Source organism: Antedon mediterranea, chromosome 4 (assembly GCF_964355755.1).
Source record: "Antedon mediterranea chromosome 4, ecAntMedi1.1, whole genome shotgun sequence".
In the NCBI taxonomy this organism is placed as follows: Eukaryota; Metazoa; Echinodermata; class Crinoidea; order Comatulida; family Antedonidae; genus Antedon; species Antedon mediterranea.
Genome location: NC_092673.1, coordinates 9842814 through 9862465, shown reverse-complemented (window position 1 = coordinate 9862465; position 19652 = coordinate 9842814). Strand labels below are relative to the sequence as shown.

The window sequence follows — 19652 nt, the reverse complement described above, 5'->3', positions numbered from 1 at the left end:
AGTGAGGCATCAGTGATTTTAACCTTAACCAATAAGAAGACACGACCACGGTTAATAGCAGGCATACATCGAGATCGCTGACCGTCAAACTATCAGGTTTTAAATTTTAAAGTACAGTTCACGTCAGCGATATATTTTCATAAATTAAATACAATACTGTAATAATCAGATAATTGGCCGTGTGCTAATTGTGTTTGAAATTATTTTGAATTAGAATGCAATTCTGCAAGTAGTAAGAACAAATCAGTATTTTGAAGGTAACATTATACTGTATAAATAAAAATATCAAAAAACAACTTTACAATGTAAACTGTAATGCATTTTTCATCATGAATGTATACATAGTTCAATCTGCTTAGATCTGATTATCAGAGTGTTTTAAATGCAAGCATTGGAATGTTGATCGTTGTGTCTGAACACCTTGACGTCTTGCGTCAGATAACAAACCGTACACTGTGAGTCTGAACATACCCTTAACAGAACAGATATATTTTAAAATATTGTAGCTTTGTTCAACATAAACACATTCCCCAGCCAACCCCCAAAAAACACAGAGATCCAAAAGTTTACATGATGTATTTATAATAAAATGTCAAGTTATAAGTATTCATGGGTAGTGATCACACTGTATTTTAATATTATTTAAAAAATAGCAGCCTCCAAATCTATATTGCTTTCATTCCAAATATTTTTAAAACCTGTTTGTGTCCTGCTCTTAAGAGTGCTTTTACCTCATTGTGAATGACTATCTCGTTGATTTCTGCGTACGGTTTAACCTTCCTTACGCAGTTCATGTTTAGGTGAAAGTAGGCTGCAGATACCTTCGATGCTACATGTTCTTTGCCATCTTTTGTATATTTCCTTTTCAGGTTGACTTTTAAGATGACATAATTTGGCTCTTTTCTATAGCGATCTGAAAATCTTTCTTTGCACCCATAGCATGTTTTAAGGTTAATTACCATCGTTGAAAAACAAACACATACTGGATGCTCGTCATTGTTCACTGGTGCCCTTTTTGCTAATTTTCTCCTTTTTGGTTCTGGCGGACGATGAGACCCTTGATCTGGAATGAAGAGATGCTCCACCTCTTCTGCATATTGAGCAGCTCTCTTCTTTTCATTGCGGTATTTCAACGCTTTTTTCTTATTTGCTCTTTCTCCTCTGCCCCCCCCCCCCCCCTTATGTTGACCTTCTTTGAAGCCGTTAATCTCAGGTTGTTGTCTAATGGCATCGATTACGTCTTGCCTAGCTGCTTCTAAAAGGGACATTTTTTGCTTTGTGTCACGAACTCCTCTCACGTATGTTTCCGAGCGGTTGAAAATACTTTAGGAACTCCCTTGTGACATAAAAGTATACACACAAAATCCACAAAGTTGTAAAATAACTCAAAACAAAGCTTTAATTTCAATCAACTTCAACTTTTAACAATCCAGTAAGCACTTTAAACAACAGCTTCACAATGACTTTACAATATAACATCCAACCTCTAATCCAACCTCTAATCCAACAACCTTCTTCAAAATAAATGCTTCAATCAAAAATCCTTCTCCCTCTTACAATTGTCATACTTCCCCTTATATACAATATGTTCATAACCTTCTAGATCATTCCTTATACTTCTCATTATTACATGATTACAGTTTCTATTAATAGCACTTCTGGAATATTCTTGATTGTTCTTATTAATTATACATGGTTTCTTAAATCAAAACATCTTATTCTAGAATGTTCATGTAAATACTATGTTACTCTATATGTTAGGGAATGGTAATTTATTACACTCCCCCCTCTTTCTGAGCTCAAGACTCTTTCTTGGAGTTTTGAGGGGCTAGTATACACGGACGTGTCAAAACTTAACCCACTCCTAGTCTATAAAACTTAAATACGCCATAATAACATACAACATAATTATTAATAATTACTAATAATGAACCAACAATATTCATGTAAATTTGTCGGAATGGTTCACTAACAATTACTGACATAGGAATCATCGGGGCCTTCAATTTAGTTTTATACTTTGAAGTTTTCTGACAATTTTCACAAGTGTTACAATATTCGGTCACATCCTTTCTAATACCAGGCCAAAAGAATCTCTGCTTTATCCTATCTAATGTCTTTTTCCTACCTAAATGACCTGCCAAAGGAATATCATGTGAGACTTTCAATACACTATTACGGCAAGGGTATGGAACTACTAATTGCTCTATTGGTTCTGTCTGGTGTTTAGTGAAAACCTGCCTAAATAAAATTCCATCCTTACAGACTATCTTTATAGTGTCATCATCCTTCTGTACTAACATCTGTTCTCGAAGTGAAATTAAAGTTCTATCCTTAACCTGATAATCCTTAATTTTATCTCTGCCAATATCTAAAATGTCTAATTCACTATCTTGGCTAGATTGAGCTTCCTTTGTTTTTGCAAACTCTTTCCTAACTTTTCGTTTCTCACTTCTGGTTTTATGAACTTTTTCCTTGGGAGGGTTGTTACTGAGTAGTTGGCCATCTAAATGTCCAAATTCTTCTTGAAAATTAACCACATCATCTAACTGATGTGAAATAACCCCAGAAGCTTTTTCCGACTTTAATTCGTTTTCCTCTCTTAGTTTTTCTTTTCTAGCATGATCTCTAGTGTCAACTTCAGGAGTGCCTTTCACTGTTTTCTCCTGGTTGTTTCGATTTTCGTGTTTTCTATTTTGAAACTTTTTCTCAAAATCGATACCTTTTCTAGCTTGAAAATAATTATCTGCTAATTCTGCAGCATTTAATCCAGAATCTGGTTTATGTTCTTTAACCCAAATTTGTACCCCTGTGGGCATAATATCTATTAATTGCTCTAAAATAACAATTTCAGCTAAATCCTCTTTGCTTTTATCAGCAGGCCTAGCCCACTTAGTAAATAAGTCTTTCAACCTAACATACATTTCTCTATAACTTTCTTCACTTTTCTTTTTAATTGACCTTTGTCTATATGTCTCTTCAGTTATGTCATACCTTTGTAATATTGCTTTCTTCACTATATCGTACTGGTTACTTTCTGTCACTGGTAGTGATGCATAGGCTGCTCTTGCTTTGCCTGTCAAATGAGGTATTAGTTTTACTACCCAGTGTTCTTTTCGCCACTCATAGGTGTTAGCAATTCGTTCAAACGTAGTAAGATAATTTTCAATATCCTCACTATCAGAAAGTTTTGCAATCTGAACTTCCTTCAATCTCATTATGTCCTTTAATCGTTTCTCCTCACTGTCCTTTTGCTTATCCATTAACGCCATTACTAATGCTTGCTGTTTCTCCATATCTTCCCTACGTAAACGTTCTTGTCTGTCCATCATCTGCTGCATCATAAGATTCTGCTGTTGCATTTGTTGCTGCATTTGCTGTTGCATTTGCTGTTGCATTTGCTGTTGCATTTGCTGCTGCATCAACAACAACAAATCTTTTGAAAATGAGTCAGCCCCTGTAGGGTTATGTCCACTGGTTGGTCCAGACTCTTCTGCCTGTTGTTCAGGTTGTACTGATTGAACTGATTCTACATCCGAATCAGTTTCATCGCCGCCGCTGTATTCTCTACCGGATCTTGTTGTTGATTGTTTATCAGCCATATTTTAAATCTGGATGAGGGTCTTGTTACTAGTTAATCGTAGTTACCGAGACGTTCACAAGTCTACTGTTCCAAATAAACAATGTAGTGTTCTTAAAACAATGTTTGTGTACTTACGATTAAACAAAACGTAGCACCGCGGCTTCCGTAAAATATCACAGTATCGTAAGTACCGCTTTCACAAAATCAATAAAGTACAGTTGATCCTAAAACAGCCACCAATCTATGGCAAAATACAGTAGATCAAACTGCTACACAAAATATCACAACCGTAGATAAATACACAGTTAAGTCGAACAGTAGATCGAAATAACCGCTGCCACCAAATTATGTCACGAACTCCTCTCACGTATGTTTCCGAGCGGTTGAAAATACTTTAGGAACTCCCTTGTGACATAAAAGTATACACACAAAATCCACAAAGTTGTAAAATAACTCAAAACAAAGCTTTAATTTCAATCAACTTCAACTTTTAACAATCCAGTAAGCACTTTAAACAACAGCTTCACAATGACTTTACAATATAACATCCAACCTCTAATCCAACCTCTAATCCAACAACCTTCTTCAAAATAAATGCTTCAATCAAAAATCCTTCTCCCTCTTACAATTGTCATACTTCCCCTTATATACAATATGTTCATAACCTTCTAGATCATTCCTTATACTTCTCATTATTACATGATTACAGTTTCTATTAATAGCACTTCTGGAATGTTCTTGATTGTTCTTATTAATTATACATGGTTTCTTAAATCAAAACATCTTATTCTAGAATGTTCATGTAAATACTATGTTACTCTATATGTTAGGGAATGGTAATTTATTACACTTTGACACACTCATTTTAGCATGCCCTACCTCAGCCAAGTTTGAAACTGGTGCATCACTTGGTTTGTAAGCCCAAAAAATATGACTTCTTCGAGCATACCACCAGGAATACCAGTTCTGAAGAACTTGATGCTTCTCAGTGAACTTGGTCATTTCTTTGCATGCTTCATTAAGTTCAGTAAGGGAATATGCAGTGAGCATAGAATTTGCAATCTCAATGAATTGTGCAGCATCATCTTGCGGAATTTTTTTTGAATGGCGTTGTACACTTTGCTTGTAATGAAATTCGCAGGATACAGTTCTACGAACTCCATCATCGCTGAACACATTCTTGATACTTTTCCAGTTGGCATGATTTTCATCTGCAACAAAACCAACTTTATATACCATCGAGTAAACATTCTAGAAATAACGCGCGATTTACCGAATTTTGCCCTTACGTAAATTTATATATAGATTGTACTGTAAATCCCTTTAAAAAGAATTGTTTTCTAGACAATATTGAATTCTAAAACCTTTCTTAAAAATAAAAATGTACAGAATTAAAAACAATATTTAAGTTTATGGTTATTAATTAAACCTCGTGTTTCAAAGCACTGTTTATTACAAGATAGAACTTGTTTGTTATAATTCTGTAACTAAAGATAATAAGGAATATGTTTGCTTTAGGATATGTTCAGTTAAGGTGGCATTATGTAAGCGGCGTACATATTTTTGTGTGTGAACTAGGCCACGGATTAGCGTTAGGGAGCTGTTACGCCGCACCAGTTGCGTTAGTAACCCTTGAAGAAGAGGGTAGATTTAATAATGCTAATCCAGTGAGGCATCAGTGATTTTAACCTTAACCAATAAGAAGACACGACCACGGTTAATAGCAGGCATACATCGAGATCGCTGACCGTCAAACTATCAGGTTTTAAATTTTAAAGTACAGTTCACGTCAGCGATATATTTTCATAAATTAAATACAATACTGTAATAATCAGATAATTGGCCGTGTGCTAATTGTGTTTGAAATTATTTTGAATTAGAATGCAATTCTGCAAGTAGTAAGAACAAATCAGTATTTTGAAGGTAACATTATACTGTATAAATAAAAATATCAAAAAACAACTTTACAATGTAAACTGTAATGCATTTTTCATCATGAATGTATACATAGTTCAATCTGCTTAGATCTGATTATCAGAGTGTTTTAAATGCAAGCATTGGAATGTTGATCGTTGTGTCTGAACACCTTGACGTCTTGCGTCAGATAACAAACCGTACACTGTGAGTCTGAACATACCCTTAACAGAACAGATATATTTTAAAATATTGTAGCTTTGTTCAACATAAACACATTCCCCAGCCAACCCCCAAAAAACACAGAGATCCAAAAGTTTACATGATGTATTTATAATAAAATGTCAAGTTATAAGTATTCATGGGTAGTGATCACACTGTATTTTAATATTATTTAAAAAATAGCAGCCTCCAAATCTATATTGCTTTCATTCCAAATATTTTTAAAACCTGTTTGTGTCCTGCTCTTAAGAGTGCTTTTACCTCATTGTGAATGACTATCTCGTTGATTTCTGCGTACGGTTTAACCTTCCTTACGCAGTTCATGTTTAGGTGAAAGTAGGCTGCAGATACCTTCGATGCTACATGTTCTTTGCCATCTTTTGTATATTTCCTTTTCAGGTTGACTTTTAAGATGACATAATTTGGCTCTTTTCTATAGCGATCTGAAAATCTTTCTTTGCACCCATAGCATGTTTTAAGGTTAATTACCATCGTTGAAAAACAAACACATACTGGATGCTCGTCATTGTTCACTGGTGCCCTTTTTGCTAATTTTCTCCTTTTTGGTTCTGGCGGACGATGAGACCCTTGATCTGGAATGAAGAGATGCTCCACCTCTTCTGCATATTGAGCAGCTCTCTTCTTTTCATTGCGGTATTTCAATGCTTTTTTCTTATTTGCTCTTTCTCCTCTGCCCCCCCCCCCCTCCCCTTATGTTGACCTTCTTTGAAGCCGTTAATCTCAGGTTGTTGTCTAATGGCATCGATTACGTCTTGCCTAGCTGCTTCTAAAAGGGACATTTTTTGCTTTGACACACTCATTTTAGCATGCCCTACCTCAGCCAAGTTTGAAACTGGTGCATCACTTGGTTTGTAAGCCCAAAAAATATGACTTCTTCGAGCATACCACCAGGAATACCAGTTCTGAAGAACTTGATGCTTCTCAGTGAACTTGGTCATTTCTTTGCATGCTTCATTAAGTTCAGTAAGGGAATATGCAGTGAGCATAGAATTTGCAATCTCAATGAATTGTGCAGCATCATCTTGCGGAATTTTTTTTTGAATGGCGTTGTACACTTTGCTTGTAATGAAATTCGCAGGATACAGTTCTACGAACTCCATCATCGCCGAACACATTCTTGATACTTTTCCAGTTGGCATGATTTTCATCTGCAACAAAACCACAGGGATTGAAAATTACTGTTCGTCCAGCAGCGTTAGAGAGCATCTCGTTGAAAACATTCCAAAATGTTTCAAGGTTAGTGGTGTCCTCTTTCTCTGTGTCACACACTGCAAGGCGAACAACTCGTCTCATTACTGGATGGTAAACCCATAATGTGATCGTAACATAACCTCTACAGTGGTTATGTTTGCCGTCAACATAGGCATATTCACCTGACAATATGCCATCTTGGTCTCTGTCCATTGATAGAGCCAGTTCTGCCATTTGTTTGCTGGACTTGAAAACATAACTATGTTTGTTGTTAAAGGTCCTGTTATTTATCTGATATATTAGGTACTTATCCTTTTCCTCGCATTTCTGTTTAAAATCCGCGAGAGCTTCAAAATTGTCACCAAGTGGCAACATCACCTGCTTCAACCTTTCCTTTGCATTGTGGACTCTTTTCATTTCACTATATCTTTCAGCTAACTCATCCACATCTTTCCACTTGAAGCTGTTGGAGGTCATGATTGCGTTTATTTTGGCCGAAACGATGGCACTTGGCTTGAGACCAGGATGCTGTTTTATATCCTTTTCAATGACGGCCACAGAAACATTTGGTTTTTTTGCTACACATGTGTGGAAGCCAGTATGCATAACAACCACCATGTCGTTACTGTATTCCCATACCTTCGTGGCATAACATTTTACATGATCTGCTGCCTTCCCACATGTGTAGCACACTAATATGCCCGTCTCTTTACCGAATTGGCTTCTGTTTTGACACCCATACATTTTCAGATATGTGCACTCCGGGTTGTTACATATTGGCGATCCTTTACAGTGTGAAATACGTCGTACCCCCTTAAAGTGTTTTCGTGAAGTCTTGCAGTAACGGTTCCATGGCCTTCCGTCCTTTGAAACTTTCATCATTTCACTTTGTTTACTGCAGGAAAGATGATAAACTTCTAAGCCATTGATATCAAAGGGCAGTGTGTTGACTTGTTTTGGCATACATTCTTTCCAGTGCTCTTTGTCATATTTATTATTTTTATATCTCATCGAGAAGTCAGAACTGTCATCTGTATCGTTCAAATCAGATTCATTATCTAAAATAAATAAAATTGATTGTTAATGTCACATTAATCAATTATGGTACATTATTTTGTATGGAAATTATTAAAATCATGTGACCCACAATTGTCCAATACTGTAAATTTATATGAATTTATTTATGTGTTATATAATAGTGTATAGTTAAGTAATCCATGTTTGGACTTGATGATGTCATCAAAACTGAAATGTTTGCAACTCATGCGATACTAACACAAGAAAGTTTGTTATCATGATTATTATTTAAATGGAAATTTCACCTCAAAATATGTAATAACTTAAATTAAATCCAAATTATATGCATAGTCATGTTATAAAATTGTTTTAAAATAGATGCTAATAATAGAGGGTTGGAAGATTTAATTCCTTTTTAACTTGCAAATTTAACAGTGTGCAATTAAGCGTTTTAATAATTATAAATTACTATCATTATTTTTATTTTATTACTCAGTCTATATAATGATTTTAGAAACTCAGATTGCTTACCTTCATCTTCACCTAATATCTGCACATAAACTGGAAAAATATCAATTTGTCGTCCATCATCAGGATATGATGTTGCTAAATGTTCAATTAACCTTGTTGCTGTCCCAAACCTTGTCATACTTGCTGCACCATCAGGGTCTCGTTGCCCTTTGTAGTTACAGGCGTGACTGTCAAATAGACTCCATCCTTCACTGGAATCTTTTATGATGGCAGTGCATTTATCTGCAATTCTTAGCAGATAAGAGCATGAATTGATGACAAGTGACTCGGTTAGCAAATTGTGTAAACTATAGCCAAACTTGCCACCTTCAAGCGTACCAACACTGGCTTTCATATGTTTTCCATCTACTGTATAGCTCCAAATTTCTGGTAGCTCATCAACATCAAGTGTTTTTTCTCTTCGTTTATCTGGCCATCCCAACCTTCTTAAAGCTGACACATGGACAGCGTCACCTTGCATCATTATATCATGAATGATATCTTTAGTCCAATTAACTGATGCTTTCATTTTGCTGAATACTATCGCCATTATACTTATGGAGCAGCACTGAGAACCTGCAGCATCATGGAAGAATTGTTCCTCGGAAGCCTGATGAAAATCTCCCATTATAACAAAATCCTGATTTCCCTGTATCATAACAAAATTAGAAACTAATAAAATAAATAAAAGAATAAACATTTCAGGCAAAGTTTACAAAAAAACGTTAAATTAAGTTGTTTTGTTGAATATAGTTATAGTTATTCACTTTGACCAAACATTATTTTTTATCTGAACAACTGTTATTTAAGGCAAAACAATGGTCAGATTGACTTTTTTTCCCTATGGAAGTGATTAACTTTATTAATTAAAACTACAAAGTCTATTTTATCTTCATATTTCATGTTTTCTGGGGACAATACAGCTTTAAAAATTTTGTTAATTACTGTATTTTTAAAACTAGAAACAAATTATTAGCATACCATGGTCAATTCACTAGTAGGTCTTCTGTACTGAAAAGCCTGTCGAGCAGTACTGAAAGAATAAAATAAATTAAATTATATAATTGGGTGTCAGTTTAACATATTTATTTAGCGATTGTTACATTAGCAAAGAATTTTATTGAAATCATCAAATAAAGATCATATTTCATAGTAATGTTCTTACCTGCAGTCAATGTCATGTTCATTAAGACTCTTGTTTTCATGAGGTACACTTTTACTAGACTTGGCTTCATCCTCAGAAATGTCAATGCAGTCATCAATGTTACTAATAAAATAAAGAACAGAATAAACATTTAAGGCTAATTTTCGAAAAATACCTTTAATTGAATATCAATTGTTTTATCCTTAATGGCAGCATTCACCTTCTCCCTTGCCATACCTCTTTTGTTACTATTTGCAATACATCATGTTAAATTAAAGATCTTTCAGATAACACTAATCCTCTATAGAGTTTACTAGCATTGAAAAAAAGTAGGAATATAAGGCAGACGTAAACTGAATACAGACATATGAGAAATCTTAAAGTTCCCTATAATATACTGGACATTTTTTTTTACTAAATCATGATGTAATCAATTTAATATAAAGTGGTCTTTAAGGGTTTGTTCTTGTGATGTAATAACACAGTGTTATCTGTTCTTACCTGCAGTCAATTTCATGTTCATTAAGACTCTTGTTTTCATGAGGTACACTTTTACTAGACTTGGCTTCATCCTCAGAAATGTCAATGCAGTCATCAATGTTACTAATAAAATAAAGAATTGGTTTAGTCACATTCTTTTACTTTTTTTTAATTGTTTGTTTTTTTTGTAAATAGTCTTGCATACTGAAACGAACTTGTTAAGTAATCAAGTTTTCCATTTTCCGATAACTTTATTATTATTATTATCATTAAGAATAGAATAATGCAATCGACCAATGAAATGAAAAATAAAAATTGCTCTCTATACAGATCATTAACAGTTATTTTCTGTTCGGGTCAGTTATTGTAAATTAGGTAATTGTCTAGGGATAGAGAATACAATATAATAGAATTACTGTTTAATGTTATAATGGATTAATTTTTGTTTAGTGTTCTTACCTGCAGTCAATGTCATGTTCATTATGAGATACACCTTTACTAGACTTGGCTTCAGCCTCAGAAATTTCAATGCAGTCATCAATGTCACTAATTAATAAAATAAAGAATGGATTTAAAATTTTAGGCAAAGTTTACTTTAAATTGAGTAATATCAATTGTTTTATCTTAAAGTTAGCAGCAGATAATTTATAGCTTGTAACGTTCTATAATATAAATTGTTTTGGTCTTGTACTACGCAATTTGTGATGTAATAACCCAGAATTATCTGTTCTTACCTGCAGTCAATGTCATGTTCATTAAGACTCTTGTTTTCATGAGGTACACTTTTACTAGACTTGGCTTCATCTTCAGAAATGTCAATGCAGTCATCAATGTTACTACTAGTACTAGCACCACCACTGTAATAGAATGACAATTTAGATAGGTTTCAACACTGAACATAAAATTCACTTTTCATTTTATTCTTAACTTACAAAGCGGGTTGGTAAAAAAATGTATCAGATGACTATTAACTTGAATTTGTTATTTTTGGTGTTTATATTTAACTTCAGATTTTTATATTTGTGCTATATCAAAACTTATCCACTATATATCCTCATATATAATTTGTTTGCACTTTTATAACTTTCTAGAGTTGAGTAAATCAGATTAAAGCATACCTACATAACTACTGAAAAAGTTTGTCTGGCAAATTCTTAATTATTTGACCATAATTTTTTTCTTTATGTACATTTATTCCGACATAATAATAAATAAAAATCATGCCTGCCTGAGCTTTAATAATATAAAATTACAAAGACAATAATGCACTATATTAAATTACAAAGAATTATTGATTTTATAGTCACAAAATAAACTGTACTTACCATTTTTTTAATTCTCGGACTATCCATGAAGCTTTTGGACGGGCTAGTGGATTTACTATGGTGCACCGAAAATATATATTCATTATCTTCTTCCATTTTGTTTTTTGAACATCACTGTATTTTGTAGAATGTGATGGACGCTTGCCATTCTTTAATTGATTTATCAAAAACTTCTGAAACCGAAATTGACTTTTTTCCTGTGTGTCAAGCTCATATGGATATTTTACCCCAGGATTGCAGATATTATAAATCGTCATTCCCAATGCCCAGATATCGATTTTCTTCAGATCATTTATACTTGCTTTAAACTGTGATTCATGTGTTAGGATTTCAGGAGCCATATATGGCATAGATCCACGATGGACATTTTCTGTTGCATTGTTTACAAGTGATTTAGTCTGAACGAAGTCAGATCTACTTTCCCCAAAGTCAGTCAATTTACAATGAATGGGACACTTTTGAAATTCCCTGTAAAATTCTGAAGTTTCACAGTTAATTTCAGAATAATGCCTGTTGGAGATTAGCACATTTTGTGGTTTTAGATCTCTGTGTATAATGTTAAGATGATGCAGATAGTCTAGTCCATTGGCAATGTCCGCAACAATTATTGACGAGAAATCATTCATATCTGATACATCCTCTAATTGGTCAATAGCAGTTAACCACTGAGAGAGATCATTAACTTGTTTTGCAAATCCAAATGGATTAAAGCTAAAGCATAAGTACTCCACCATAATAGAGTAAGGTTGTTCACAAACTCCTTTAAAATCTGCTATGTTCCTGTGTTGAAGAGCACTCATTAGTTTGCATTCCTTGGCCATCATTTTTTGTATTCTTCATCCTCGGTAATAATTTGTTTTACCACAACTAGTTTGTTTTTGTATGTAGCTCGATGTACAATACCAAATGCCCCGCGCCCAATCTCATTTGGAAATGAGATTTCGCTCCAATCAAATTTTTGAATCCCTGAAATATCATACACTTTCTTCTTAGATACAGATAATGTAGGAATTTTGAAAGCCATTATGACTTGTGATCATCTCATGAACTAAATACTTTCTGTGTCAACTTTTTTACTTAACCCCCCAAAATTGAACTAATTGTCCAATCATTTCGTTCTAAAAGTAATACAAAATAAAGACAATGAGGATGGATCAGATTTAATTTATGGTTGAGTCTGAGGTTTTAATGATTAGATAAGGCAATAGACGATATGTAGACACTATTCTGATAAGCTATGCCACCCATGTTATTAGTAGGCCTACTAGTACAAGCCTCTGTGATCAATTAGTTTTCATTAATGAACAAAAACCATACACTTTTGATTTTAGGTTGGCCATGTATTTTTTAAATACGGTAGGTGTTTTGACGGGTGTTTCGAAACTAGAGACCCGAGACCAGAGACCAGAGACCCGAGACCCAATACGAAAAGGGAGACCCCGCTATACGAAAAGGGAGACCCCACTATACGAAAAGGGAGACCCCAAATATACGAAAAGGGAGACCCCAAATATACGAAAAGGGAGACCTAAATATACGAAAAGGGAGACCTAAATATACGAAAAGGGAGACCCAAATATACAAAAAGTAGGAAAATATAGGAAAAGGGAGACTCAAATATACGAAAATAAAAACCTAAAGAAGATTTAGGCAGCTCGCTTGATTGACATGCTGGGAAGGGTATATTCTCAAAACACAATATAGTTGACCCTATGAAGGCGAGCCAAACAATTTCAATCATTACCGTATCCAATATGACACATTACACAGTTAAAGCAGATGTTATAAACATCTGTATTATTTAATATACAGCCGAGAATGTTACATTCTATTTTTACTTCTTTCTGCATTGATTGATATTTACATTTTATAAAAATAGATGGGAAACCACCACAAAAGATTGAAATATATATCATTATTTCTATTGACAGTCGATTCTCTAAACTTTCATCAATGCAACAACGTACTCCCGCCCTGGCTAGTATCTGGGCTAGTAATTATATACAAGGCCCTTGTTGCCCTTACTATATTAAAGGAAGCGGCACAAGTGATTTTTTTTTACTTTTTACTAGGATGGGTAGGAGGAGAGTTTGCAGGCTTATGTAGCCTACACAGCGTTAAAAGCTTCACAACATATATAAATAAATCCAGGCTACTGTATTACTCAATATTTTTTTACATCAAGTTTCTTCTTTAATATGATTTGTGAAAATATGTTTTCAATCAATACAATGAATCAATGTACACTTATGTGGATAATGAAACAATGTAAAATTATAATTTTAATGGTAATGATATAATGATGATAGTAACGAGAGAATAAATACTTTCACCCGAACCATAAAAAATCCACCCTGGCTACGGGCCTGAAGCTGTCGGACATAACATAGTTTAAACTTGATTGCGTTCTAACTTTTATCTTCTTTTATCTATGTGATTGCCATTGATTTAATTTAACTTGTTTTTAGTACAAAAAACAAATAATAACTACTAATGCAAACATGCCAGTATCTCCTTATGTGCCACCTTAATACCCCCCCCCCCCCACACACACACACACACACACATATATAAACAGAGTGAGAATTTTCAAATATGTATATTTTTTCATTTATTTCATTCATCAGACAAAAACAAAACAAAGTAAAGAGTTCAAAATCCAAAAGATTAAAATCGAAATGAACACTCAAGTGGCTCACTAAAATGTTAAAAGAGAAGGGTTATCCAATTATAACTGATAAATATATAACATTTATGTTTTTAAATCAAGCATTTGTTTTGTAACTGGCAGATTTGTTTTGTAACTGGCAGATTTGTCTTTAACTGGCAGATTTGTCTTTAACTGGCAGATTTTATTTTAACTCGCAGATTTTTTTTCAATTCGCAGATTTTTTTTTAACTCGCAGATTTTTTTTTAACTCGCAAATTTTTTTTAACTCGCAGATTTTTTTTTAACTCGCAGATTTTTTTTTAACTCGCAGATTTTTTTTTAACTTGCAAATTTTTTAACTCGCAGATTTTTTTTTAACTCGCAGATTTTTTTTTAACTCCCAGATTTTTTTTTAACTCGCAAATTTTTTTTAACTCGCAGATTTTTTTTTAACTCGCAGATTTTTTTTTAACTCGCAGATTTTTTTTAACTCGCAGATTTTTTTTTTAACTCGCAGATTTTTTTTTAACTCGCAGATTTGTTTTAACTCGCAGATTTTTTTTTAACTCGCAGATTTTTTTTAACTTGCTTATTTTTGTTTGTTTGAATGTTCATGTATAAGGAAATACTGGCATTTAGAGGTAATGTTGTATCAAATAATCTCAGGGATGTATGGTATGTGGATCTTGGTTGGGAGGAGGAGCTGAGGTGGGGTTGGTGGTAGGTTTAAAAGATAATGAATTCTTCATCAAGGTCTCCATGAAGCAATTAACTCCCACCCTGGGGCAGGTATCTTTTACTAAAACAATTAATGACTGCTTTGATAAAGGTCCACATTGTAGATTTGTGTCTGCTACCTACTAATAAATATAAGAAGCCTGACAGTTTAGCCCACCACATGATTTTTAATGCATTTTTACTTTTAGACTTTACTTTTAACTTTATTATTTACACAATCATTTTCATATAATTGTTAACATATTATTACTTGTATAAGTCAGCACTACACTATGCAGACTTTTGTACTAGGTACTCCCAAAGGGCCCATAAATTTACCTGTCATGGACACTTGTTGTGTACTATACCAAATAAGGGATTGTGACTTAAAGTTGGTATGATGTCATCTATAATTTCTTCTTAAAGATGATGATGTCATTTAAGTTTCATCTAAAAACTAACTATTCTCATCTCTAAGTTATGCGATGAAGTCATAATTGGCACCCCCATATATCAATAAGATATAAATAAGGGTGCAATCTCCTCATTTAATCAGTCAGTTTAACCAATTCATAAGCAAGCAACACTGTGTTGATTCCAGTACTTTCTAATGTATTCTGTGTATTCATTTATTTGAGGATCAAGTGTTTTTTATATGCGACTCTACTGCATCTTTTCACTTGCAAAACAAAATGTACAGTTTAATTTTACATTCTTAGTGTGTTGTATATTTGATCATCGCGTTGAACAACAACTAAAATACAACTTCATTTCACCTACTGTATCACACATTTCATCAAACAATACTGTATATAAGTAATAATAATTCCTTCTCCTATGTAATTGTGGGCGCAGATCAATGATTATTGTCACCTAAATTCAACAATTCAATTCAAGTAAATTTGAATTATCTTAGTTATAAGTTATATTTTCTCTAAAAACAAACCAGTGATTTCAGTATTTACATCTGTACCCTGCTAAAGTTACTTTAAATACACATAGTACATTTGACAGATGCCTACTGCACTGTACGTGTACATACTAAAGCATGTATTTGTGTTTATTCCGCATGTTGTTGTTGTCAACTCCGATATCTAAGTCAGAGAAAATTATTTGTAGAAAACAATATTCCATCTTCTTATGAATTTTTTAGGTTGACAATTTACAGTCTTCTTTCCAAAATTATGAAAAGCAAACAAAATGTTAGATTATGAATATATGGTTAGATTCCAGAATGTATTTTAATTGGAGAGATGCACTATATTTCAATAGATACATTAATTGGTCTTCTCCATGATTTTCTGATGGGTGTTACACATAATAAACTGTGTATTTCTTCTCTTTTTTTTGTATTCATATGTATTTATATGTATCTATGGACAGTTTGTCTGAAAATGTTTAACAAAAAAATATTATAAACATAAAGAATTGACTATGATTTCTAAGAAAATAATATAGCTTTGAAAATTTGACCATTATCTGTAGGTATGGTATGTGTTTCCTTGCCCTATTTATGGGATCTGCTGTACACAAGGTAGTACTGATGACTCCAACCATTATGTCTGTTTTTAATCATCATTAATCAGCTTACCTAAATACTGTAAACACCTCCCTGCTGTAAACAATACTAACTGTACTTTTTAATGTGAGTTTTTCTTACCAATTTATTATTATTTTCTCATTTAACAAGGCAAAAATACATGTACATAATTTATTGTATCATTATTAGTAATTGTATCATTATCAGTAATTGCAAACAAATTAAATAATAACTTTAATCTACTATATTTACAATTATATTATTTCAAAATATGAAGTATCAATAACATAATTGTTTTGTGTTGAAATACAAAATAAGTTCATTTCAACCATTTTTAAACATCCATGTTAAAAAAGGAATCACTAGTCTATAATTGTTAAACAGGTCATAATATGAAAAAAACTAAACAAAATTTAAATTGTAATTTATTTACTGATTGTTTGGTTCATGTATTTATTTTTTTGGATGGTACGACCTCCTTGAAAAATTATTTTTGCAATTTCCGACCAGCAACTCGCATTTTCCGACCCGCAACTCGCATTTTCCGACCCGCAACTCGCATTTTCCGACCCGCAACTTGCATTTTCCAACCCGCAACTCGCATTTTCCGACTCGCAACTCGCATTTTCCGACCCACAACTCGCATTTTCCGACCCGCAACTCGCATTTTCCGACCCGCAACTCGCATTTTCCAACTTGCAACTCGCATTTTCCGACCCGCAACTCGCATTTTCCGACCCGCAACTCGCATTTTCCGACCCGCAACTCGCATTTTCCAACTCGTAACTCGCATTTTCCAACTCGCAACTCGCAACTCGCAGAAAAGAAACCCTCCTGAAATAACGCTTAGTCCGTTTTTATTTTAGTAATTAATTGTATTAATGGTATTAATTTGGTAACATATATATATTGTGTCTATAATTGTTAAGGTTGTAGGATTGTGAGCCATATCGATAACAGTATTTTACGCAGATACAAATGTTCTATCTAGAACTATAATAACTTTATTGTAATAAACTATACAAAGTACACATCTACACAGTAGGAATAAATATGGAAGAGTGATTCACATAGAAGAATGTTATCATCTTAAGGAGTGAGCAAAGCAATGATGGATTGCTTTGTGATCTGAGGACAGTTCCGGTATATCATCTATTTCTTAGAACAGGAACTTTCACTTATCTATAGGTGAATGACCAGTAGGCTATTGGTAACATTTATTGTATAATGAGAGCACACTTTAACACTCCCACTTGTTCTCATTTTTCTTAATTTTATAGTAATACTAATAATATTAAAAATCAAATATAATACAACATGCATATTCATCAAATTATAAAAGTATAAAAATGTTTCTCTAATTTACCATATTAATTTTATAAAATGTATTACATTATTACATTGTGCAGTGTGTGTATCACAACACATCATTGTCCAAAAATAAAATTCTTAAATTTACTTAACTTTAATTTTGTTGCTGGCTTAGTCATAATATCAGCAACCATTTCAGCTGTTGGACAGTAAACAACATTTATTTTACCATCGTTTAATACATTTCGTATGAAGTGATATCGGATGTCAATGTGCTTGGACCTTTGTCGACTTACTGGGTTTTTAGTTAAGGCAATTGTGCCTTGATTATCTTCAAAAATGTGAATAGGCCCATATTGATATCCGCTAACAATTCCATCTAATAGTTGTATAAGGTACAAACATTCCTGAGTTGTTGCAGCTAGTGCCATGTATTCAGATTCACATGATGACAGTGCTACTGTGGTTTGCTTCTTTGATTTCCAGGAAATAAGAGGACCACAATTATTTAAACTAAAACAGTAGCCAGTAGTACTACGTCTGTCCTCTGAGGATAAGCCATCAATCTTAAATTTTCAGAGCACTTACTGTAACACAACTCATGATTAATTGTACCTTTGAGATATCTTAACACATGTTTAGCTGCCACCCAGTGTTCAATTTTTGGATTTGACAAATATTGTGACAACTTTGTAACTATCCAGCCTATATCTGGCCGGCCGGGTAGCGATTTTTTTTTTCGTACATAAGTTGGGGACCCCATCATGAAACGTCACAAAATAAACATGAATAATTCATCAGTTAAATTTTCTTGTTCCGTGTGCACCCAAGCGTATAGCAACAAGAAGTGATTACACAAGTGCGGTACGATTCTAGGCCTATCTCCGCTGTGGTTGCCGCGTGCGATTTCATAATAGAATAGCGGAGTTTTGTGTGGATTGTCGAAATAATCAGCCTTTAGTTTATGGTGTTTTTAATATAGTTTGTTACTAAAGAATTACGTGTTAAAATTATAGTTTCTATTGATACTATTAGGCCTAATTACTAGTCTCTAATCTAAACCCCTGTATATTCTAGTAGTAGCTGTGTGGGTGTGTGTGACTTGTGTCTTTGGGCTATGTCCAATTACTACTTAGTTTAATGTTTTGCCTAGCTGTCGATTAGCCTCGACACATTTTGCATAGTGGACGTGTGTGTGAAGAAGAGTGCGCGAAGGCAATCACGTGAATTGACCTAGAATCCTAGGCCTATTATTGTAGAAAGAATCGTATCGCAGTTGTTGTTCCGTGTGCACCCAAGCGTTCTTGGACATAGCCCAAAGAAAGCTTAGACCCACAAGAATAAAGAATGTGTATAATTTGTGTACTGTATTTTTTAAATTCTGCTATCAATTATCAAACAATATGCAATGTACTCAAAGGAACTTTAAAAATGCGCGTATATGAACACATGAGATGGGAAGATTTGACCCACGAGAATAAAAAATGTATTTTTGTGTAATGTTAATTGTTTAATTTTGCTGACTTATTACTCGGATTGTGTCATACCAAAGATAGTGTAACTATTACCAAAGATAGTGTAACTATCTTTGGTCATACCTAACACACACACACGTCACACACATCCACACAGCTACTACTAGAATAGACATGGGTTTAGAGACTAATAATTAGGCCTAATAGTATTAATAGAAACTATAATTTTAACACGTAATTCTTTAGTAATAAATTTTATTAAAAACACCATAAACTAAAGGCCGATTATTTCGACAATCCACACAAAACGCCGCTATTCTTCAACAGCGGAGATAGGCCTAGAATCGTACCGCACTTGTGTAATCACTTCTTGTTGCTATACGCTTGGGTGCACACGGAACAAGAAAATTTAACTGATGAATTATTCATGTTTATTTTGTGACGTTTCATGAGGGGGTCCCCAACTTATGTACGAAAAAAAAAATCGCGGCCGGGTACATGTCATAGCATAAATTAAACTACCTACAACTTCACGATATTTTGTAGGGTCAA

General features: G+C 33.7%; 1 protein-coding gene across 1 annotated transcript; it reads right to left on the bottom strand.

Annotated features, from left to right (window-relative positions):
- Window positions 1-1685: 1685 nt before the first annotated feature.
- LOC140047995 (uncharacterized) lies at window positions 1686-2896 on the bottom strand. Its single transcript, XM_072093016.1, has one exon. The coding sequence runs from the start codon at window positions 2817-2819 to the stop codon at window positions 1854-1856; it is 966 nt and encodes a 321-aa protein (XP_071949117.1). The 5' UTR covers window positions 2820-2896; the 3' UTR covers window positions 1686-1853.
- Between the last annotated feature and the right edge of the window lie 16756 nt (window positions 2897-19652).

Bases quoted from the DNA above. Each gene is read 5' to 3' on its own strand.
- LOC140047995 (XM_072093016.1), bottom strand. From the start codon at position 2,819: ATGCCCACAGGGGTACAAATTTGGGTTAAAGAACATAAACCAGATTCT.